Source organism: Dermochelys coriacea, chromosome 3 (genome assembly GCF_009764565.3).
Source record: "Dermochelys coriacea isolate rDerCor1 chromosome 3, rDerCor1.pri.v4, whole genome shotgun sequence".
Lineage (NCBI taxonomy): Eukaryota > Metazoa > Chordata > Testudines > Dermochelyidae > Dermochelys > Dermochelys coriacea.
Window position 1 is genome coordinate 117516940 of NC_050070.1, and position 24763 is coordinate 117541702.

At 42.5% G+C, this 24763-nt stretch overlaps 1 protein-coding gene across 2 annotated transcripts; it reads right to left on the minus strand.

Annotated features, from left to right (window-relative positions):
* Positions 1 to 10: 10 nt before the first annotated feature.
* On the minus strand, positions 11 to 23942 carry MTRF1L (mitochondrial translation release factor 1 like). Of its 2 annotated transcripts, XM_038396865.1 has the most exons (7): positions 23328 to 23942; positions 12775 to 12854; positions 9836 to 10019; positions 6150 to 6313; positions 5077 to 5194; positions 1868 to 2004; positions 11 to 477 (listed from the first exon to the last, which is right to left on the minus strand). In XM_038396865.1, the coding sequence occupies exons 1-7, from the start codon at positions 23626 to 23628 to the stop codon at positions 262 to 264; spliced, it is 1200 nt and encodes a 399-aa protein (XP_038252793.1). In that variant the 5' UTR covers positions 23629 to 23942; the 3' UTR covers positions 11 to 261. The 2 variants fall into 2 exon arrangements, with proteins under 2 accessions (XP_038252793.1, XP_038252795.1); XM_038396867.2 differs by lacking the exon at positions 12775 to 12854 and having other exon boundaries at positions 23328 to 23489.
* Positions 23943 to 24763: the final 821 nt, after the last annotated feature.

The window sequence follows — 24763 nt, forward strand, 5'->3', positions numbered from 1 at the left end:
AAAACTGCAATCACTTCAAACTCAATCATATTTACTTTAGATTTTCTACACTGTAGTCATCTCATACAAAAGTCAACAGTCTTCTACTCCAGCAAGTATGAAAAAAAACTGTTTAGCAGTCATGAGGAGATAAATTAGTTCTTTTTGATGATCTGAAATGCAGTTTACACCTCCTGTGTGATGCTCCAGCAAATAGTCATGCAGCTAATTTGTGCCAGGGTAGCCATATCTGTCATTACAGGTCTTAGCAAAGAACAAAGTTCAGGTCAGATTTGTTTTTACATTTTCTGAAATAATTTCCATTAAAGTTTCATAATCAGCACATTCCATCAGGGATGTTATCATTTCATCTAACAGTTCTTCCCCTAACATAAAACTTTCAATATGATGCACAGTTCTGTTTATCCTGTGGTCAGTAACACGATCCTGTGGAAAGTTGTATGTTCTGATCTTCTCAGATCTTCCTTTGGTCCCAATCTATCACATAAGAAGAATCAGTTTACTATCATGGTATTCTTTTTAAGCATAGAATAATATACTGGTTAAGCATTTGAACATCAGTTCTTTACTTCCTACTAGAAATACACAATATTCATGACAGAGATTTAGTAATAGGACTAACCTATAGACCTGTTCACTATAGCTATGGCTAAGAATAAAAAGTTCCTAGAGTTCTTAGATCATATAAAGAACTGTAGTGTTCTTTTAGTTATTACAAACCTATATGAAGTGCTAGAGTAGCCATCACTGGATAATAAATGTATATGTGAATTAAAAAGTCGTATTGTCTCTAGTATTCTGGTTACTGTACTCAGCAGTTGTTTTGTTTCACCTGTCTCATTAGGTCTCTAGATCTTGTATAGCACTGTGTATGAAATATAGCTAGAATACAAATTTTGACACTGAACTAGAATATGTTTTGTGTATGTCATTTCACACTTAAAGGTCAAATATTTAATAAATTATCAGGTTTAGAAACGTGTGCTCTATCCTACTGCAAAGCCGTAAGTCTTTCCTTTCTAATGGTACATAGTTTCTAATTGTTATCAGACATCAGCCCTTTACACTGTCACTGACCCAGGACTGAATATTGTCCATCATGTACCTGAGATATTTTTCAGAAAGGTTAATTTAAAAAACAAAGTCAGCGGTTTGAAAGCTATTCAGAGACTTAATGTGGGTAGTACTATGTCCTGATGGAACTAGGTAAGTAGTCAAAAGTGCAGAATGCGTGATCATGCTGCTATTGACATTACATGCATGGTAGATAAGTTTTTTTCAATCCCTGTGTATGACAGCTAGCTCAATGTGTAAGATTACTAGCCCAGGGTGAAAAATACCTGTGCTACTAAGCCCTACCCAAGCCTTATGCACTGCAATTTAATGGAATAAGACAGCGGTTCTCAAACTGTGGGTTGGGACTCTATTTTAATGCGGTCGCCAGGGCTGGCTTAGACTTGTTGTGGCCGGGGCCAAAGCCCAAGCTCCACCGCCCGGGACTGAAGCCAAAGCCCAAAGGCTTCAGCCCTGGGTGGGGGGCTCAGGTTACAGGCCCCCTGCATGGGGCTGAAGCCCTTGAGCTTTAGCTATAGCCCCCCCACCGAGACGTGGGGCTTGGGCTTTGGCCCTGCTACCCGGAGCAGCTGAGCTCAAGCTTCAGTCCACCCTCCTGGTGTCACTTAATTTTTGTTATCAGAAGGGGGTCGCGGTGCAATGAAGTTTGAGAACCCCTGGAATAAGACATCTGTGCACTGCATTTAACTTTAATATATAGCAATTAACTTTCTTCTTAACCTAATTTTAAAATGTAACTTGCTCTTAGCAGCCCCATACGCATAGAGCTATTCATTTGCAAAGTAAATCCTACCTGAATCTTTCTGGCATTGTATCTCTTTCTTGTCTCTTCTTCTAGTTTGATGCTGTATAGTTTAGCACGAAGCATTTGCATAGCCTTCTCTTTATTTCTGATTTGAGATCTCTCTTGTTGACATTCAGACACTACACCTGATTACAGCAAAAATATAATCAGATTTAATGTTTAATAAGAATAAGTACAAAAATATTGTTGTGATTCCATCTTCAATGGAGATTTTTATGTTAAAAGTAAAAACAAGCTACTGCGTTCTTTACCACATTAAAGGAGGCAAAAAAATAAAATCCAAAATCTGTAATAGTTAAGGATGCGATTTAATCACGGAGGTCACGGATTCTGTGATTTTAACAGAGTTCCATGACTTCTTCAGCTTCAGATTCAGCCCCACTCCAGCTTAGGCTTCAGTCCCGCTGTAACCATACACTGTTTTTTTCCTTTTTGTACCAGGACAGTTCTGTGAATTTTGCTTAATTTTACCGTAACAAAATTGTATCCATAGTAAAAGTTTAGCCTGAGATTCTGGGTTGAATTGTACAGGTCCTTTATCACATACACAAGATGTTTACATTTATAATTGAATATGATACGCTACAGGGAGTCTGTGAAAGAAGAGATGAGTGATGTGATCCGATTCACAGGTGTGGAAGATGATCTTAGCATCTATGTTTTGCACGATCTTGATTAAAGAAATTTAGGAATTAGGGAGGCCACAGAAGAAGAGGCTGCAGTAATCAATGTGGGAGAATCAGGATATGGACAATTATTATTATAGCACCACACAAATGTGCGCTAAACTCTTCCACTATAAAAAAACATGGTCGCCACCCCAAAGAGCAAGAAGTGTGAGTAATGAATACCGTGAAGAGAAATAAACTGATGGGAATACAGGGGTTACAAAGCAATTTCATATAATTTCTAGGATTTGTTTATATATCTTGCTGGCTCTATAAGGTTGTGTTTTTAATACTGATTGTTTATATAGTTTAAAAACTTTTTTTTTTCCTCTGTAGCCATAAGAAAGTGTGAATGGAGCTGATATGATAGGAATAATGGAAGTGGGAGAACAGGAACATAAAAGGAGGGGGTGTGATGGAGACGGGCACAAGAGGAAAGAAGAAACAAAATGGTATAGGAAAAGGTCAAGAGATGAAGCGTGGCACAGTAGGCAGATCAGAGAACAGTTCATAAGCTCATATAGCAACAAATGTAATTGGTTGCTGAAGTCCAACATCTTGGAGTGTCAGTCTATCATTAAGAAAACAGTGATTGTAAAGATAGGCTGCTGCTGCCCTGGTTCCCAAGGGAGCTGGGATATTTCATGCTCTGCGAGGACTTGGCTTCCTATGTGGGTGTTCCATGGTTTAGTGGAAGATGAAGGGAGGCTCAAGAAGATCTAAAATGCCCATTGCTAGATGGGACAAGTATTTTAGTAACCAGAACCGAGTAAATAGTTGTCATCTTTGTAAAATAAGTGGTAACATTCTGGATATGTTGGGAGAAGGAGGCGTAAGAGATAACTCTGATGTTGCAAAACTAATGGCAATGGGAGAATAGAGGGAGCTCAAATAAAAGGGGATGCCAACATAATGAGAGAAGAATGGAGCCTTTGAAAGAGATATCTGAGAGGTCTGAGTAGAATCTGGTCCTGTCACGGCTATAAGAACCAAGGGAAAACAAGGTGTTGAACACTGGAGTGATCAGCAATACTGTTATTAGAGATAACAGAGATTCTGGAATTTGGCTCTGATGATATGTTGGAGATGTTTGTGACAGAAGTTTTGGTGGAGGTGAAGAGTGGAAGCTAAATAAGAAGGGGTCCAAAAGGAAGCTGGATTAGGGGAAGTCAAGGCAGCTGTTGTAGATGGCACACTGAAAGAGCTCCGAAGTGAGTAGAAAGAAGATTGTATGGCATTTGGAAGTGGGTGGCATTTAAGATGTTGGGTTTTTTTTGTTTGTTTGTTTTTTTTGGAGGATGAAGAAACGAGAGTATGCCTGTATGCTATGAGGAAGGAGCCAGAAGACAAATGAAAGTCAAAGGCTGAGAGTGGGATCAAGGAGACAGGTGGAGGAGTTGCAGTTACCTGCATTAAGGTAGCACCAATACACTTCAATTAGGAGCGGGGCCCCACAGCAATACCATGTTAAATGGAGAAAGACACTGGCTGCTTCAAAGAGCTAACATTGTAATGCTAAGTAAAAAAGGAGATACCCTGTTCTCCAGATGCTGTGGAGGGAAGGGGCAAACCACCAAACACAACTGTTCAGTGCGTCTCAAGCTGGCTCCTGAAGGATCTGTCTGCTACTGCCTCTCGTCCTTTTTTTTCAGCTGTTAAATTGCATTAAAAAACTAAAAATATAAATCTTCCATATACACAGCTGCTGCAGTTGTCTCAAGGATGTTATTGTGAATAAAACGGCAGATGGTTTAATGAACTAGATTGTAAAAGGAGGTGGTCTGCAAAACTGTGAATGGGGAAAGAAGTGGTTGACAAGACATTTTATATTAATGAGCTATGAAAACATTTGAGAATGGAACTTTATTGTCTTCAAGGTTTCAAAATAATCTAGAGTTGTATTAAAAGCAACACAAATTGATTTGTGTGATAAAATTATCATTGCTAAATAAGAAGAGGCAAAACTCCAAGTATAGAGTACTTCCACACTCAAGTAGTTCCACGCTCAAGCAAATCATTGTCCTAATAGTCTGACCTGTTTTTAAGAACTACTTCTCTTTATATGTGAAATTTAACAAACATTGAAAGTGATAAATTGTAATCAAGAGGATTGTAGGCTACCGCCCGAAAACAGAAATGTATACCAGTGCACCTCAATCTTCAGTTCCAACTCTAAAAATTTAGTACTGGACCCATGAAGCAGAAGCCACTAGGTTTGCCAAGAGGGATAGTGGTTTTGTGATGTGGAGAAATGTCCACTGAGATCTAAATTTGGATGTAATTTTATAAAGTTTTCAGAAATGAATAGTTATTTCATTAACCCTTTCCAAAACCCTTATCCCATAAGGATTTTATAATATTAAATTACATGAATTTTCGTCTCCCAGTACTGAAAATTGTTCTTACAAAGTGATTGAAGAAGTAGAATTATTTAGCTTTTTGACCTTTCAACCTGATAACATATCTGCATTTTAGTTATGCCAATAGTTTCACATTGTAGATCCTTTATTAAGAGTAACATTTAGGTACCTGTTGGAATATGAACTATCCGTACAGCGCTGTCAGTTGTATTTACATGCTGGCCCCCAGCTCCACTGGCTCGCTTAGTTTCAATTTGTAAATCTTTGGGATTAATTATCAGATTAATCTGTGATAGGGAAGATAAAACAAAACAAAACAAACCCCACACACATCTTTGTTTCTCCTTTCTAGACAAATGACAAATACAAACAGTATATTTCAGTAGGAGATCAAAACCATTTCAAGTTGATGAGGAGTGCGATGAAACAACCAAACAGTTGCAGAAAGCACAATACAGTCCTGTTGATCAGACTGCAGTGCAAGCTCCTATGAGGCAAAGATCAATAGAAAGCTTTAATTCTCAGCCAGTTCAAGGGTGTTAGCTCAGCAAATCCCTGATGAGAACAAAATTCTCAGCAAATCTTTTTAGGAGGAGGAAAATATGGAATTTATAGATAATGCATAGGTAAATGAAATCTCTAAATTCCACATTTTTTGGTCCCAGTTCTTTTGTCACTGTGTCAGGGATACAAATCCCCCTTTGACATCCTCTGCTGAAGTCCAGCTAGGAAGAGCCAATATTTGGATGAGGGATTCCTGAGACATTGCTTCCCCCCCAAACACCTCCCATGACCAATTTGTATTCCCACTTTCCATGTACTAAAGCATTCCTCTGAAATTGTAATAGACTTTGGTTCTAAAATGTTGTTTTTGAATGGAACATTTTTCATGCTTAGGAAACACTTCGTGTAAATAAAATATAGAAGCTAAAGAGATCTTACTTCATACAAAGTAATTCTCCACAAGCTATGTAAGGGAAAATCCTATTGAACTCACAACAGTTTGTTGGTAGGAAAATGTTGTGAGGCAGAAATGTCAAGAAATCCACAAAAACACATACTTAAGTGTGCCCGTGCTCTCTAGCCTCTCCAGACATAAATATGATCATTAGACGCAACATGACTTGGGGTTTTTCAGGGAACGGTCAAAAGATTGAAAAAGGAAAGATTTTACATGTCTTCAAGATGGCAGGTAATGGGGGTTGTTCATGGGACAATTAGTTATATTTAAATACATCCTACCTCCATCGGTTGGGGTAATATTGCGATCGTCATTGTACTGGTGTGAACACGGCCTTGCTTTTCTGTCTTTGGCACTCGCTGAACACGATGCACTCCTCCTTCAAACTTCATGTGCTTGTATGCTTCAAGACCTGCTATACTGGCAGCTGCATGTCTCAGGCCACCTTAAAGACAAAGAGAAAACAATCTTACTGTAACTATCCTATTACAATTTGAAACAGTTTATTTAGAGGATACTGACACTTGTTGTTGGGAAAACGTTAGGAATAATTTATTAAGTAACTTATGTGTAGTCTGAATCAGGCTTTACTTAATTATCAAGTACCTCCTCACTAGCCAACCTGTGTTCCATTCCTCAACATTCTGCAGCACTCTTGCTTTCTATATGTTGTCTCATGTAGCTTTCAGTGTTGGGGAAAACAAGATTGCTGATTACACAATGAAGAGGCAGGCAGCATCCCTTCTTGGCTAAGTGTTCCACTAGGAAATTTCCATAGGAATTATTTTCTAATTTTTTTTTTTAAACAAGCAGTTAACAAGGAAAAATGTTTTAACTAATATCTTTAATCAGGTTTATACCCAATGATGCAAAAAAACCTCCAAGAACAAAAATTCCCTGCAGGTTGTTTGTTAAAGGGAGACGTGTCAAATTCATTCTGTGGAGGAGGCCAAATGCCATTTTAAATTATGTCTATGGGCCATGATATATATTTACAACTACATATCTACCTCCATTCATGGAATTCCCACTGATGTCAATGAGAAGTTTATACAAAGATCATGAGTGGAATACGTTCTCTATATAGTAACAAACTTACCTATTATTTGTTAGTATCTTGCCATATTCAGCATCACCCAATGGAAAAATTTGCTCAACTTTAGGACTATGACTATTTGTGTTCTTTGTGTCTCTTTCCCACCCACCTTTAGTTCCTTTCCCCTCTTCCCTGTTTTTGTATTTCTCTTCCTTTCTTCTTTTTCTGCATTTCCTTTCCTACTGAGAGGGAGGAAAAATCCGCAATTCTCAACCACCACTTTCCAGTCACTAAAATTATCAGCAATGAAATAGTTAAGGCTGACAAAAAAAGTGTCACAACTGGAATTTGGAGTTAAACCCAAAGAGATTAATAGGAGTGGGAAGGTTCATATCACTAAAAGCCATTCCTGCAACAGTATACGTTACGTTATTTCTTCAAGGGCTAGACAGAAGCTTTCTAAAATGAAAGCCAAAACAGTGTAGAAATCTGACTATGCAATCTAGGCCACCAAAAATACATCTAGCAGGCCGGATCCACACTGTGGGACTGGTGTTTGACAACTGTAATTAAGAATTTTGCAAATATTGCTGTTCTCTGCAGACTTTTAATATTCTATTAACATTTTCTCACAAAAAAGAAATAAGTTTTGATTCCATTAAGTCAGTCAGTGTGTAGGGACCCCAAATTTTTTTTTAAAAGTCTGTATGCCAACCTTACCATTTCCCTCCCTGCTCCCTTACAAAGCCGTTTGACCTATCCTGGTGATTTTTTAAAAATGTTGCCCATATTTGCCAATAAAATAGGGTTTTATATGAATTTGTAAATGTATCACTTTGTTACCTCAATGCATAATTAAACAAACTTTATAGCTTAAGTGATTTGTCAGCATGTATCAGTTTATTATGTTAATGCTATACATTAAATCCACCACTTAACACTAATAAGTACAGCTATCTAAGATACAGTTTGGATATGTCTGTTAAATAAGAATGGCTGCCAAAGAAATCTGAAAGTTTAGCATATGCTCTCCATGCTTACAATTCTTCTGAAATCTTTCAATTGTATAATATGGCCATCATCAGACTGAGCTATTATAATATTAATGCTTAAGCACATTTATTCTAATTAAAAAGCTAAATAAAATATCTCTTCTACATAGCTAGCTGAAAAAGAAGCTGGCTGATGATCACAGTAAAAATATTTTGAAAGAGCACAGTGCTATGGTATTAGTGATTATTAAGTCAGTTTCTAGTGGATTCTAGTGATTCAACTTCTCCCCTATATTTCCCATGCCTTGTCCCAAAAGTTTTTATGTTTCCAAAATAGATGCATGTTAAAAGCTATACAGGTCAAACATCTTATATGTTTACCATCTGGTGAACCTACATTTATGTGTCTTTTGTGAAATGTTTTAGGGAGTTAATCTGCTTTAGTAAACCATTTGTATTTAATCAGAAGCTACCACAGTATGTGGAAATAAACAAAAACAAGAATGGACATTAATTAACTTGAGTAAGAGACAAAGTACCACCACCACATCTAAGGCACACCCACAGGAACGCCTGATACCATCTGTACTGTTACTTGGCAAGCTAATTTACTGGCAAACTGGGTATACTTGACCATAACAATCAGTTTACTTGTGATAGAGTTAGTCTACCTGATGGAGGTCCTTGAACTATAAATCTTGGCATGTTTAAGAATTAGCACATGGGGAATTGATTAATCCAGTTAACAATAACATCTCTAGAAGGAAATTCTGAAATAGAAAATTTGAGCTCATCATGGTCATTAGCAACTAGCAGTCCAAATTGGTCAGCTGATGAGAAAAGAACTGAAGAAGACTGTAGCATAGACCAGTTTTACCTATTTGAATTTTTCTGCTTTTAAAAAAAATCCTGTTACACAATTTAACTTTACTAGATTGAATAAAAGATACAAATGAATAAATCCTATCTTCATTAAGATGGAGTCACAAGGATCATTTTATGATAGTCAGAAAGTGACCACCAGTCGAGCTTACCAAGAGGATAGGTTTCATAAAGGAACCAGACCTACATTTTCAGAAGTACAAATGCATGCAACAACCAATACATGTGTACATGTAAGGTTTGCCCATTAAGATATGGCCCTATAATTCCCAAAATAATATTCATTTCAGTGAAAAGTGCCAGGGCAAGGTCTTTCACACTATTTAAGCCTTTATCATAAGAGTTATATGGTTAATGAAGATCACCAGGTTTATGGAATGGTTCAACCTTTAAACTTACTGTCCAGGTGAATTTACAATTGAACACGTGTGTGATATTGTGAAATATCACATTTTTGGTGCAGACTAGTGAGGTTTTATTGAACATTTGTATTGAAACAAAAAACTTAAAATGGATGAGAAAATATCCGGCAGAAGACATTCAGATAAATTCAAGATATTTCAGCTTAGTCACTGAACATAATTTTAATTAAAATAGTGCCCCCCTCTGTGTCAAAGCACCCAGAGCACTGAACAAACATTCAGAATACAACAGAATGAAGGTATTATAAAAACAAGAATATTAAATAGCTATATAAAATAAAACTGTGTCCAAATCAATAAAAAATATACTTGAGAATATATAAATGTACCACTATGCAGATATCTTCACCCCAAACATGTAACTTCAATTAATATTTATTTTTCTCAAGCTACGCCAACTACATTGTGTGAAGCTATAGATTTTCATTCTTTGTGAAACATTAGAAATGCCATTTCATTCTCACAGTAAAAATTGAGTAAAATCTTGTTTATATATTAAAACAGCTTCACTGATTCTGTTTACTTAAATTTGGAAGTGAAGTTGTAGGTAGGCAAGCAACAAAACCCTCATATAAGTAAACTGCTTTTAACTATACAACTTTTCTATTCTAGTTATTAGAGCATTAATTACTAACCTATTTCACTCGGAAAATATTCCAGTATTTCAAATCTCCAGTTTTTATATGCAGCATATTGTTGATACATATCAAATATCTCTGCAGTGAATAACATGGCTTCCTGTCCACCAACGCCAGCAGTTACTTCCATGACCAAATCACTCTTGTCTGTTTCTTCTGAAGGAATCAAATGCAATACTATCTGTAAATACAAAAAGTACACACCTTTATACCTGTCTAAGGGCTTGTCTAGACTGGCAAGTTTCTGCGTAGTAAAGGAGCTTTTTGCGCTCAAACTGCAGACATGTACACACTGCCAAGCCACTTTGTGCGCCGAAACTCTTCAGTTGCAGCACTGCAAAAAAACACCACAACGAGAGTTGTAAGGCTATTTGCACAGAGACTCTAGCGCTCTATTGCCATTGTGAACACTTGATTACTTTCTGCCCTGTAATTGGCCTCTAGAGCGGTCCCATAATGCCTCAAGTGACCGCTCTGCTCATTGTTTTGAACTCGGCTGCCCTGGAGACATGTGCCCCTCCCCTTTCAAAGCACTGTTTCTGACAGCCATTGTATGCTGTGCTGATCTGCTCTGGGACACAAAGCAAACCATTAATGTGGAATGCTCCTGCTGTTGAACACAGAGAAGTGAGCTGTAGCTCACGAAAGCTTATGCTCTAATAAATTTGTTAGTCTCTAAGGTGCCACAAGTACTCCTTTTCTTTTTGCGAATACAGACTAACACGGCTGCTACTCTGAAACCGGTGTGTATGTGTGTGAGTCCAGGGAGGAAGGCAAGGGCTGCTGTTGGGGTTTCCCCCTCCTCCTGCCTCAGGACTGGTTGCTTCCTGCTGCTGTCTGATCTTACAAGACAGCATGCTGATACACTCTCTGTTCCCCAAAACGCAGTCTCTCCCCCACCATCCCATACACCCACACATACTCACTCTCTTCCGCTACCCCCTCACGTCAGTTGAAAAGCAGCTGGCAATGTAGTAGGAAGCCCATGGAACAATGGGATTGGGAAACCTGCATCATGTGACTCTGTGCTTGCCCCGTGAGGCATTGCAAACTCTCCCCAAAGCACCCTGTGGCCAGTTGCACAGTGAGATAGCTACCACAATGCACTGCTGTCTTTGCGGTTACAAGAGCTGCTAATGTGGATGCGCTCCAGTATCGCAAGGAGCACAGTGTGGACACCCAACAGCGGTTTAATTCCAGTGTTTTAATAAAAGTGGTATACCTTGTGGCATAGAAACTTGCCAGTGTAGACATACCCTAAGATTTTCTTCCCTGACATCTCAATGCATACTTGAAATATTTCAGTATGTTCAGATGGTATGAAAATGTCATGCAAGCTGGCAACAGTTTTATTTTGCAGTCTGTTACAGTAGCTCCTTGACATTTTCCAAGTAGGTAGTTTTCTTAATGCTCTTTCTCCATACTCAGTGTTTAAGCTCAGCCTACATTTTTGTTCTATAATTTTCCCCAGGCAACTCCCATTAATACATGAATATATAGTACTTACAAGCATTTATCTGTAGACTTCAAGGAAGGTAAGTATCATTATCCTCATTGTATAGGTGAAATAACCTGCCCAAAGTCATACAGCAGGTCAATGGAAGTCCTAGGAATAGAACCCAAATCTCCTGACTTCCAGTCTAATGCCCTTTTTGTTAATACACTACCTCCCTGAAGACTAACTGGAGTCAAGTGTGCATTTGTTGAGAAAAGGCTTTTTTGTGTTTGTGATGGTGAAAGGCTCCCTTCAAGATGACCTTCAAAACCTTGTGCACATTTCCATCAGCCAGAAGAGGTCTCTGCTTCTGGAGACTACAGAAATCACTGACCAATATCTGGAAATGGAAAGTCTTTTTTAAACAGATCTTCTTTTAACTCAGTACTAGCTTATCAACTAAGTAGCTCTATGACTGAAAAAGTTCGGAAGTGTGTCATGGAGTTGTTGAGGATTTTTGTTTTGTTTTATTTTGTTATTTGTTTTAAATCAGGAGAGATGTGAATTTGTATTGAGTCACAAATTAAAAATGCACTGAAATTAAAACCTGAAAATACATCATTAATAGTCTTTATAAAACATTTTTACACGTTGGACCAAGCTCGCTTCAAACACTTCCCTGTAATGTTTTCACCCATTACTGCTTGCTTGTACTGAGTGAAGTTTCTCTATATATCTTTGTTCTATCTATTCTTCCTGTAAATCTATACATTTTTGGATGTTTACAAAAAAATAAGCATATAAACCAACTGTCTTGTTTTGGTGCTGGATGAGCATGTGGCAAAATTAAATCAATTTTCTTTAAACAGATCCGATTTAGAAAAAAGCAATAACTTTTTAACTTGTTATCGTGCACATTCCAGAGGGAATGATTTTGATGAAAGTTACTACTATGCAGATGCCTATGCAAACTAACAAGTGGGAACTAGTTACATAGTTTACAAATGTCTTTTGTAAAAGCAATAGCCTACTCTCACAGTGATCCTATGTGTATTTGCCCTTATCAGTTGATAAAGGCCCTGGGCACATAGATAAGCAGTAAAACTAATTAACTGCTTCTCTTGTGGCCAGAGAAAGGAGGAAGCCTTATTAGCATTTATAGTTTGAAATTCTTGAGAAGTGCTCACATAGTTGCTCTATAAATACAAATAAATGCCTTTCAGGTTTCAGGAATGGTCTAGGGATATTTGGTCCGTGGAGGGATGGACTAGATTACCTCTCAAGGTCCCTTCCAGCCCTGTATTTCTGTGATTTTATAATATATCAACTTTGCAGTTCTTCACTTCAAACATGGGATGGTGTTTCATTCCATCAACTATAAAAAATGAAAAACTAATTTGAATAAAGTTGTATGGTTATAAATGAGGACAGGATTTGGCTAGTGCTCATTTAACTTTGGATAGTAGACGGACATATGACATTACTTTACAAAGGACTATACCTGGCGCTTCAATTCAGTTATCTCTTCCTGACAGGAAACTATTTCTTCTTCTGCAAGCTTCTGCAAATCTTCATTCTCATCTGCAATATCGGAGTGTGTTAATCCTCAAGAGCTATGATTTACACAATCTCATTAATCCTCCCTCCACAATAGCTGTATGATAAACCAGACTTTTAACTGAATAAAAACATATTTTGCCTGTCATTAAAAGTTGAAAAATATGATATGTGATTACCTTAGACCTTAGTCCATCCCATGCTTTGCTGCACATTGGGCTATGCTAACATTTGCCATGATGCGTGATAGAGTTGAATAATTATTTTTAAAAGTATTTTCTAGTATTGTCTAGATTAGATATTGGGAGATCCACTCTATTCAATATCTCTTTATTCTATCCAGAAAGAAACGTGAAAACTAACTAGGGGCATGGCTATATTGGAAACTTCAAAGCGCTCCCACGGGAACACTCCCGCGGCAGTCCTTTGAAGTGCAAGTGTGGTCGTGTGCAAACACTGGGAGAGAGCTCTCCCAGAGCTCCTGGTAATCCACCTCCATGAGGGGATTAGCTCTAAATTCTGGGAGCATAGCCTGTCTACACTAGCACTTTAATGCACTCAGACTTGCTGCGCTGAGGGGGTGATTTTTCACACCCCTGAGCCAGCAAGTTAGAGTGCTATAAAATGTAAGTGTAGACAAGCCCTAGGAGTTAATCTTAAAATTCTCTGTTTCCTAAGGGTTTGGCTGTATCACAACATTCTCACTTCTACCCCACCCCTCAGCACAGATGACATTTCTTGAATATTACAAGCAATTCTTAAAATAAATTAATCCAGCCCAGACAGACTTTTAAACAACCTGCAGTTATCACTTCTAGCAACGAAGGGGACTGTTATATTTGTCATGCCCATTCAATCCTTGATCGTTCTTCTGCAATTATTAAGAATGGTGCCAATGCAGTGGTAGTTTTTGTGAAGCTTACACCAGTCCATGGGACACTGAACTAAAAATACTACGTATATTTATCTAGCATACAAGCCAAACTGTTCATCATATTGCAGTAACTCTTGGCCACTTCTGACCTTGACTGGATTCTGAATGGTAACCCAGAAGTTGAAGGCCTTATATCCCATTACCACCTCATAAAAATGTTTTCAAAGGATAGAGTTCTAAACAATAGTTTCAATATAAAAATCAAAACACTTTTGATGTATAATAGCTGAAAAAAATTACATTTAATGTTGAAAATTGAAAACTATTGTGTACCTATCATTAAAAAAATATACTGGAATAGTGGTTCACTGAAAAATTCCTGACCATGCTTGATTTTAGATACTACCAATATTTGTACACAAGCTTATTTTAGGACCAGTTTACACTAGAAAGGCTTTGCTGATACAGCTATATTGGTATAGCTATATCAGCAGAGCCCCAATTAGAGACACAATTTATACGGGCATAAGGAGGTCTTTGCAGGTATAGTTAAACAACCTTCCAAATGACAAAAGCTATTCCAGCAAAAGGACTCTTGCTGATACAACTATATCTACATAGGGTTTTGCCAGTATTGCTGGGCTGGTCACAGCTATGCCAGCAAAATGTTGTTACCTAGTCTTAAGCCTTGTCTACGCTGGCAAGTTTCTCTCCAGTAAAGCAGCTTTCTGCGCTATAACTCCCAAGGTGTACACACTGCCAAGCCACTTAGTGTGCAGAAACTATGCAGTTGTAGTGCTTTAATTAAAAAAAACAAAACACACACACCCACCCCGACAAGAGGCATACAGCTTTCTGCGCTTGGGCTACAGTGTTGCTGTGCCAGCGTTGACACCGTGGCGATTACAGCGCTGCGCTTGGCCTCCAGAAGCTGTCTCACAATGCCTGTTCTCACCTCTCTTGTCATCAGTTTGAACTCTTCTGCCCTGCCCTCAGGTGACCAACCGTCATCCCCACCCCGTAAATTCCTTTGGAAATTTTAAAGTTCCCTTCCTGTTTGCTTGGTGATGTGTGCAGTAGCGTCAGCGCATCTTTCCAGGTGGCCATGTCTACTCCATGCACCAGGCGATCCCCCGCTTGGAGCAATGCCAAGCTACCGAACCTCATCAGTATTTGGGGAGAGGAGGCTGTCCAGTCCCAGCTGCTCTCCAGCCGTAGGAATTATGATACCTACTGAGAGATTTCACGATGCATGACAGAAAGGGGCTATGACCGGAACACATTACAATGTAGGGTCAAAGTGAAGGAGCTGTGGAATGCCTACCACAAGACACGGGAGGCAAACAGCCATTTCAGTGCTGCACCCACAAGCTGCCGGTTCTACAAAGAGCTGGACACAATACTTGGCAGTGATCCTACCTCCACTGCGAAGGCCTCTGTGGATACCTCGTTGGCTCGCGTGCCAGTTGAGAGTGGACTGAGCCAGGAGGAGGAAATCTTGCATGAGGATGTGGAGGGGGACCCAGAAGCAGAAGATGACACAGAGGCCAGAGGCATGCAGCCATGAGCTCTTTTCTACCCTGGTGGAGCCTAGCCAGTCACAGCTGTCAGAGACTGGTGAAGCGCAAACAGGAGAGAAGGCCCCTGGTAAGTGGATTTGATTTTGGGAATCACTGAAACGAGTTGTTGGGGGCAGGAGGGTTACAGAAAGCAGGCTTGTCTCCCACCACATGCCTACTCTGAGCGGCGGAACAGGCTGTTGATTGACTTCCTCACTTCTCAGGAATCTCCCTCAGAGATCTCCAGGAAACTCTTGTGGAGATACTGGGCAATCCGCTGTTGCAGGTTCTTCGGCAGAGCTGCTTTGTTTCTTGCCCCATTAACAGTAACTTTCCCACACCACTGTGCCATCATGGGGGGAAAGAGGGGGAACATTGCTGCACACAGGTGAGCCACATAGGGGCCAGGACGGAAGCCAAAGGCTTGGAGAAGACCCTCTTCTGATTCCCTGCTCACCCTCAGCAGCAAGGTAGCTTCCATAATGATCACATCCTGTGGAAAGTGTGGGGACAGGAATGATTATCAGGCCCCCACAACAGTGCTGACTCTCCCCAAGAGCCATGTCCCCACTGTACAGTAGGGTCCGGGAAGAGTGATTTACCCTGCCCCTGCGGCTACTCACCATTTTGGGGGTCTTGTGGCTCATGTGTGCTTGCCTGGGATCAGCTAGTTAGTGACAGGTGTGTGAGTACTGGCTGTGTTTTAAAGCACTGAATCAGTGTTGTCTGTGTTGCAAACAATACTGCTTCTGTAAAATGTTGCGTTTAAAACTTCACAGAGATGACCTTGGGAGCCCAGCCTCCCGCTTTATCATCGGCAGCTGAACGGCTGCGCAGAATTAGAAAGTGGCCAAGAAGAACTAAGGAGGACTTTCTGCGTGAGGTTATGATGCACTCTGCCGCCGAGAAACAAGAATTGAAGGAGTGGAGGGACAGCGAGAAGAGGGACCGAAAGGAGAACACAGCATGTGAAAACGAAGCCACGGAGCGGCTCTTAAATGTTATGGAGTGCCAAGAAGACACGATCCAGGTGATACTAGATACTACTCCTCAAACTGAGCAGCTCTGTGCCCGCCCTCCCCTGCAGCTGCTGTCGCAAAACTCTTTCCCATGCATACCCCCCCCCAGCCTCCCAACACCACCAACACACTCTTATCAACCTCCTGGCTCCAGTCTCTACCCGCAGCATTCCACTCCTCCCTCCTCACAGTCCAGCACTATGGACTCCCACTGCACTCAACACCCATCCCTCAGCAGTTTGGCCCTGCTGAAGTACAGTACCTGCATTATACTCCAAAGAAGAAGGTTGGATATGATCCCTGGACATACACAAATCTTTAGGCATCCCGGGACCCCTCCTCCCCCTGGGATCTTCCCTTCCCGCATCCCCCTCCCTGCTGATGTATTTTTTTGTTTGACTCTCTCCTCCGGTTGTTGTCTTTTAATAAAAGAATTGTGTTGATTTGAAAGCAATCTTTATTCTATCAACTGAAAGCAAAAAGAGCACTGCAAAGCAACATGCAATTATGTTAAACCCCCTTATTGCATCATGTGCACCAATCCCCTCCTAGCATTACAAGCACTGCAATCCCGAGCATAGCAACAAATATTAGTGGCTTTCAGCTTCAAATTGCTGCCTCAAGGCATCCCTCATCCTTATGGCCCTGTGCTGTGCCCTTCTAATAGCCCTGGTCTCTGGCTGTTCAAACTCAGCCTCTAGGTGCTGAGCCTCTACGATTTCACCCTTCCCTTCACAAATATTATGGGGTGTACAGCACGTGGCCCCATGTATGGCTTCATAAGCCACGGCATTAAGGGGTAGGTGGGGTCTCCCAGGATCACAATGGGCATTTCAACTTCCCCTACAATGATCTTCTAGTCCGGGAAGAAAGTCCCTGCTTGCAGCTTCTTGAACAGGCCAGTGTTCCCAAAAGATGCGTGCATCATGCACCTTTCTGGACCAGCCTGCCTTAATGTCTGTGAAATGCCCATAGTGGTCCACAAGTGCCTGGAGAACCACTGAGAAATACTCCTTGCAACTAATGTACTCAGTGGCTAGGTGGTCGGGTGGCAGAATTGGAATATGCGTGCCAACTATCGCCTCTCCGCAATTAGGGAAGCCCATTTATGCAAAGCCATCCACAATGTTACGCACGTTGCCCAGAGTCACGGTCTTTTGGAGCAGGATGCGATTAATGGTCCTGCACACTTCCATCAACACGAGTCCAACAGTCGACCTTCCCACTCCAAACTGGTTAGTGGCTGATCGGTAGCAGTCTGGAGTAGCCAACTTCCATAGTGCAATCACCCCACACTTCTCCAATGGCAGGGCAGCTCTCATTCTCGTGTCCTTGCACCACAGGGCTGGGGCGAGCTCATCACACAGTCCCATGAATGTGGCTTTTCTCATCCAAAAGTTCTGAAGCCACTGCTCGTCATCCCAGACGTGCATGACGATGTGATCCCACCACTCAGTGCTTGTTTCCCAAGCCCAAAAGCAGCATTCCACCGTGGTCAGCACCTCTGCAAATGCCACAAGCAATCTTGTGTCGTAGCTTCTACGTGTGGTGAGATCAATGTCGCACTCCTCTTGCCTTTGTAGTTTAAGGAATAACTCCACTGCCACTCATGACGTGTTGTCAGAGGGAGCAGCATATTGATGAGCAATTCAGGATCCATTCCTGCAGCCCAAAGAGGCAGGGCATGCAGTATAGAAACCATTGGAAGACGGCGCCAAAGGTGGACAGAAGCTCAGGGATTTCTGGCATGCGAAGCAATGCATCACGACGCATTAGGACAGGACCCAGGATGCCTCGCAACCCCGTCCGCCTTCCCACAAGTCTTAGCAGCAGAAGAGGAAGAGATGCTCTGTGGGATAGTTGTCCAGAGTGCACGGCTCTGAATACCACTGCAAGTGTGAACACACTATTCCACAGGCAGCTGATGGTGTGAAAACACAAGAGCAGTTTCCCTTCAGTGCTCTCTGAGCAGAGCTGTAACTACCGGCGCTGTAACTTTGCCAGTGTAGACATGCCCTTAGGCTACCAAATGTAATTTCACATACAACAAAGCACCACACCCAAAACAATCTCAGGAAAACACTATGACCCCACTGAAAGGCGAAGGCTCTTTGTGTACAGTCTACTCTAAGGTGCCACAAGTACTCCTTTTCTTTTTGCGAATACAGACTAACACGGCTGCTACTCTGAAACCAGAAAATGAAGGTGTGACTGGAGTGCAGGTAGGCATATCCACACTAGCTTTAATCCAGCTAGCATAGATAACATTAGTTGTGAAGACATGGCAGCAAGGACTTCAGTGTAGGTTAGCTCAAGTATGGACCCAGGGTCCTTGGTGGGCTTGTACTCAGGTGACTAGCCTGCGCTGAAGTCCATATTACCACATCTTTATTACTGTTGTTATCCATGCTAGGCAGATTAATGTGGGTATTCCTGCCTGGGCTACAATTACACCTGTGTAAATATACCCTCAAGTGTCTGCTGCTTGAATGCAGTGAGGGATAAGGAAACAGTATCAACATGGATTAAGCAGGTGTGCGTTACACACACACACACACACACACACACACACACACACACACACACACACCCCTTCCCTCCCCAGTTCAGTTAGTAGATATAGAGCAGCTCTTTCCATGAGTCTGCTCTCTACACTTCATTACTTGGGCTGCACTGCTACTCTTTGCTGAGAGCCTTTCACTCCCCTGCTACTTTTGTTGGCTTCCAGGTTTAAGACTGGATTAAATGAATTAAACTTTTGACACAACAAGCCTAGAGCAACATAGAAAAGATGCTTTGCTACATTGCCAGCCTCAGGCAAATAAAAATATCCTCCGAGGGAACACTGGTAAAGAGTGCAGAAGGTGGTGTTTACCTATTTGCTATATATGCTAATGCAGGTTAGAAGCATAAACTGTCATGCACACTCAAAAGACCAGATGATGCTCTAAATAAGGATGGATGGACTCAAAACTGATTTGCAATACATGATTTTTTTTATTGTGATTAAGACAGTAGCTGTATTGTATCTCATTTTTCCTCCTCTATCTAGAAGGAAAATGCTGTGCACTGTCCAGTTACTGGGGCTGCATTATTTCCCACACACGCTCAATTCTAAATTGACCTGCAAGTATGTTTAAAGGGCAGATCATTAAATAAAGCTGGTGATCTGCATTTATAGAAAGGCTCTCAGCTCCATGTAAGCCTCATGTTAGAGGCTTGAGTAGTGTGTAAAACCTTGATCGGGCACTCTTCACTAAATTCAATATCACCCATTAGATGTAGCGTAGTAGCCGTGTCAGTCCTAGGCTATTAGAGAGACAAGGTGGGTAATGTAATATCTCTCTATTACCCGTTGTGAATTATAGGGCCATATCTTAATGGGCAAAAAAAGGTGAAGTTTTGAATTATGTTAGCTTAATCAAAAAAGGTGCATCCGATGAAGTGAGCTGTAGCTCACGAAAGCTTATGCTCAAATAAATTTGTTAGTCTCCAAGGTGCCACAAGTACTCCTTTTCTTTTTTGCGAATACAGACTAACACGGCTGCTACTCTGAAACCTAGCTTAATCAAGTTAGCTTAGAACATCCAAAAGCCCTGTTAGGCCTTACCATCACTAGGAAAGAAGGTATGCTTTTAACAAATTGATTTAATTTAATATGTGTGTTAAAACCCTGGTGTAGTCAAAGTTATTTTTAGTTTTAACATGTTAGCTGGTCAAGTAAACTGTAGGCTCCCCACTATGGTTTACCTCAATCAGCTAATGTGTTAAAAGTACAACTGCTTGTCTACACTAGGATTTTAACATGTTAAAATACACCTTTTTCCTAGTGACAATGAGTTCTAAGGCTATATCTTCACTGCAGTGAAATAACTAATGCAACCAAAACAATCTGAGAACAACAACAAAAAAAAACAATCTAAGGCCTGAGTTACACTAAAACTAATTTCTACATAGTTACAGAGCTCAGGGCTGTGAAATATCCACGCAACTGAGCGCTGTTGTTATGCCAACCTAATCCCCCATCTAGACGCAGCTAGGTTGATGGAAGAATATTTGTGTCGATCTAGCTATTGTTGCTTGGGAAGGAAGTGTTTCTGCAGCAACTGAAAAACCTGTTCCATCACTGTAGGCTGTGTCTACACACTGTGAGGTTATACAGGCATAGCTATTGCGCCCAAACTATGCCACTATAGTCCCCATAGCATAGACGTAGCTGACGATTAAAAAGTCAAATGATTGCCAGGTGGACGTGGTAGAATTATTTCTATTTAAATCTTTTCATTTGTAATTGTTCCATGAAGAGCCTATACAAGCAAATTTTAGTCCATCATCTATTTGTAAAGTGACAGGTATGATCTTTTATAGTCTGGGGAAAATATACCATGTTAGAAAATATTAATTTTGGGCCTGCACACATTAGGATAAGATAAGTGTTTTTAGAATGCATTGGCTAACACATATTAACACAAAACTTCAATACTGCCAACATGCAAACATTAAAAAATCATGAGTCAGGCCCCTCAAAAACATGACAGGCTTCAGAGTAGCAGCCGTGTTAGTCTGTATTCGCAAAAAGAAAAGGAGTACTTGTGGCACCTTAGAGACTAACAAATTTGAGCATAAGCTTTTATGAGCTACACCTCACTTCACTGGATGCATTCAGTGGAAAATACAGTGGAGAGATTTATATACATAGAGAACATGAAACAATGGGTGTTACCATATACACTGTAAGGAGAGCGATCACTTAAGGTGAGCTATTACCAGCAGGAAAGCAAGGGGGAGGGGAACCTTTTGTAGTGATAATCAAGGTGGGCCATTTCCAGCAGTTGACAAGAACATCTGAGGAACCTTGCAGGAGTGGGGAATGAAAATGGGAAAATAATTTTACTTTGTGTAATGACCCATCCACTCTCAGTCTCTATTCAATCCTAAATTAATTGTATCCAGTTTGCAAATTAATTCCAATTCAGCAGTCTCTCCTTGGAGTCTGTTTTTGAAGTTTTTTTGTTGAAGAATTGCCACTTTTAGGTCTCAGAGTAGCAGCCGTGTTAGTCTGTATTTGCAAAAAGAAAAGGGGTACTTGTGGCACCTTAGAGACTAACAAATTTATTTGAGCATAAACTTTCATGAGCTACAGCTCAACTTCTGGGTACTCTTCTGGCTCTGTCAATCTGTTTCTTCACTTCAGCAGGTGGGTATTGTAGTTGTAAGAATGCTTATGCCAACATTTTTATGACTAACTTAGAACAACGCTTCCTCAGCTCGTCCCCTAATGCCCCTACTTGACTTATGCTACATTGATGACATCTTCATCATCTGGACCCATGGAAAAGAAGCCCTTGAGGAATTCCACCTTGATTTCAACCATTTCCGTCCCACCATCAACCTCAGCCTGGACCAGTCCACACAAGAGATTCACTTCCGGGACACTATGGTGCTAATAACCGATGGTCACATAAACACCATCCTATACCAGAAACCTACTGACTGCTATTCCTACCTACATGCCTCCATCTTTCATCCAGACCACACCACACGATCCATTGTCTATAGCCAAGCTCTACGATACAACCACATTTGCTCCAACCCCTCAGAAAGAGACAAACACCTATAAGATCTCTATCAAGCATTCTTAGAGCTACAATACCCACCTGCTGAAGTAAAGAAACAGATTGACAGAGCCAGAAGAGTACCTAGAAATCACCTACTACAGGACAGGCCCAACAAAGAAAATAACAAAACGCCACTAGCCACCACCTTCAGCCCCCAACTAAAACCTCTCCAACGCATCATCAAGGATCTACAACCTATCCTGAAGGACGACTCATCACTCTCACAGATCTTGGGAGACAGGCCAGTCCTTGTTTACAGACAGCCCCCCAACCTGAAGCAAATACTCACCAGCAACCACACACCAGAATCACTAACCCAGGGACCTATCCTTGCAACAAAGCCCGTTGCCAACTGTGTCCACATATCTATTCAGGGGACACCATCATAGGGCCTAATCACATCAGCCACACTATCAGAGGCTCGTTCACCTGCACATCTACCAATGTAACGTGTGCCAGTAATGCCCCCTGCCATGGACATTGGCCAAACTGGACAGTCTCTACATTAAAAAATAAATGGACACACATCAGACGTCAAGAATTATAACATTCAAAAGCCAATCGGAGAACACTTCAATCTCTTTGGTCACTTGATTACAGACCTAAAAGTGGCAATATTTCAACAAAAAACTTCAAAAACAGACTAGACTAATTAACAGACCAATTAATTGGAATTAATTTGCAAACTGGATACAATTAACTGAGGCTTGAATAGAGACTGGGAGTGGATGGGTCATTACACAAAGTAAAACTATTTCCCCATGTTTGTTAGTCTCTAAGGTACCACAAGTACTCCTTTTCTTTTTTCAGAAAGATGAGTTTTTCTAAAAGTAATTTTATTATTTGTTTTCTGGTTACGGAACCTTTAGGGTTCACATTTGCCATTCTTTCTCTGCATCCCTGAAGGCTGGAAACTTTTTTCAAAAATGAAACCTGTGATTCCCACTTAAAAAAAAAAAAAGAATTGCAGAAACTATGGCCCAGATCCCCAAGGGGATTTAAATCCTAGCCTAGACAGGACCGTCAGGGGCACAAGCCCAATTAACTCTCTCTGATACTGGGGAAATTATTTCAGCTTAAGATAAAATGTGAATTGAAAGCAGAACAGCTACTGCTGATTAAGAGCGTGCACACAAGGAGTTATTCTGCAACAGGAGTACCTTAATCTGAATTGGATTAAACTAAAATGCAATAAAGCACTGAGTACTCTCAATTCCAGACTTAATCACGAATTAACTCCCCGTGCAGACAAACCCAGAGTTAGCTGCCACAAGGCCACACACTGCGCAGGCGCACACACAGCGAGCTCAGTCACAGCACCTGGGGTTGCGCGTCCGCGCGGGCGGTAGCCCCCAGGGCGGGTGGGCGGAGCCAGAAAGAGGGGGCGGGGCCATGCGGGCTCTGCTGTTAGTGGGGGGGTCTCTCACCTGCTCGTGCCAGCTCTTGCGTGTCCCGCAACTCCCGCTCCTTCGCCCAGAGCCGCTGGATCCGCGCTCCCAGCTCGGGGCCGGCTCGGCCCCGCGCCTGCTCCTCCAGGAAGCGGCGCAGCCCGGGCGCGGCGAACAGCGTCTCCAGGCCAGGCCAGGAGCTCAGCGGGCGCCGCGGCTGCTGCGCGGTACGTCCCCCGCACACACAGGCGCCAGCGGCGGCCCCGCGGCAGCTCCTGGCGGGGGGCGGGGCCGCGCGCAGCCCTTGCGCCGCCAGGAGAGTCCGCGCGAGGAGCCGCATGTCCCACGCGAGGGACCCGCTCCAGCCGCGGCCTCTTCGGAAATGGCCGGAAACGTTCGGGTGGCTTCCCCTGAATCCCGGAAACTGCCGAAGGCGCTCGGCTCCCCACCAGCTTCGGCAATAGCCGACAAGGGATCGGACTGGACGGCCAAGGAAGGGGGCGGGGCGGAGACAGACCCAGGCCCCTGACACTGACGCGGGGTGTCTGAGCTGCCGGGTCCTAGCTCGCCCCGCACGGCAGAGGCTGGACAACAGCCAGGGAAAGTCCGAGACAGCCAGAGCCACCCGTGATCATCACCCTGCGTCTCTACAGCCCTGCATCCCCACAGCCCCTCCCACCTATAATCCCCACAGCCCCTCCCACCTCTGCAGCCCTGCAGCCCCACAGCCCCTCCCACCTATAATCCCCACAGCCCCTCCCACCTCTACAGCCCCACAGCCCCTCCCACCTCTACAGCCCTGCATCCCCACAGCCCCTCCCATCTCTCCAGCCCCACAGCCCCTCCCACCTCTACAGCCCTGCATCCCCACAGCCCCGCCTATCTCTACAGCCCCTCCCACCTCTACAGCCCTGCATCCCCACAGCCCCTCCCACCTATAATCCCCACAGCCCCTCCCACCTCTACAACCCTGCATCCCCACAGCCCCTCCCACCTCTACAGCCCCACAGCCCCTCCCACCTCTACAGCCCTGCATCTCCACAGCCCCTCCCACCTATAATCCCCACAGCCCCTCCCACCTCTGCAGCCCTGCAGCCCCACAGCCCCTCCCACCTATACAGCCCCACAGCCCCTCCCACCTCTACAGCCCTGCATCCCCACAGTCCCTCCCACCCCTACAACCCTGCATCCCCACAGCCCCTCCCACCTCTACAGCCCCACAGCCCCTCCCACCCCTACAGCCCCACAGCCCCTCCCACCTCTACAGCCCTGCATCCCCACAGCCCCTCCCACCTCTACAGCCCCACAGTCCCTCCCATCTCTACAGCCCCTCCCACCTCTACAGCCCCACAGCCTCTCCCATCTCTACAGCCCCTCCCACCTCTACAGCCCTACAGCTCCACAGCCCCTCCCACCTCTGCAGCCCCACAGCCCCTCCCACCTCTACAGCCCTGCATCCCCACAGTCCCTCCCAC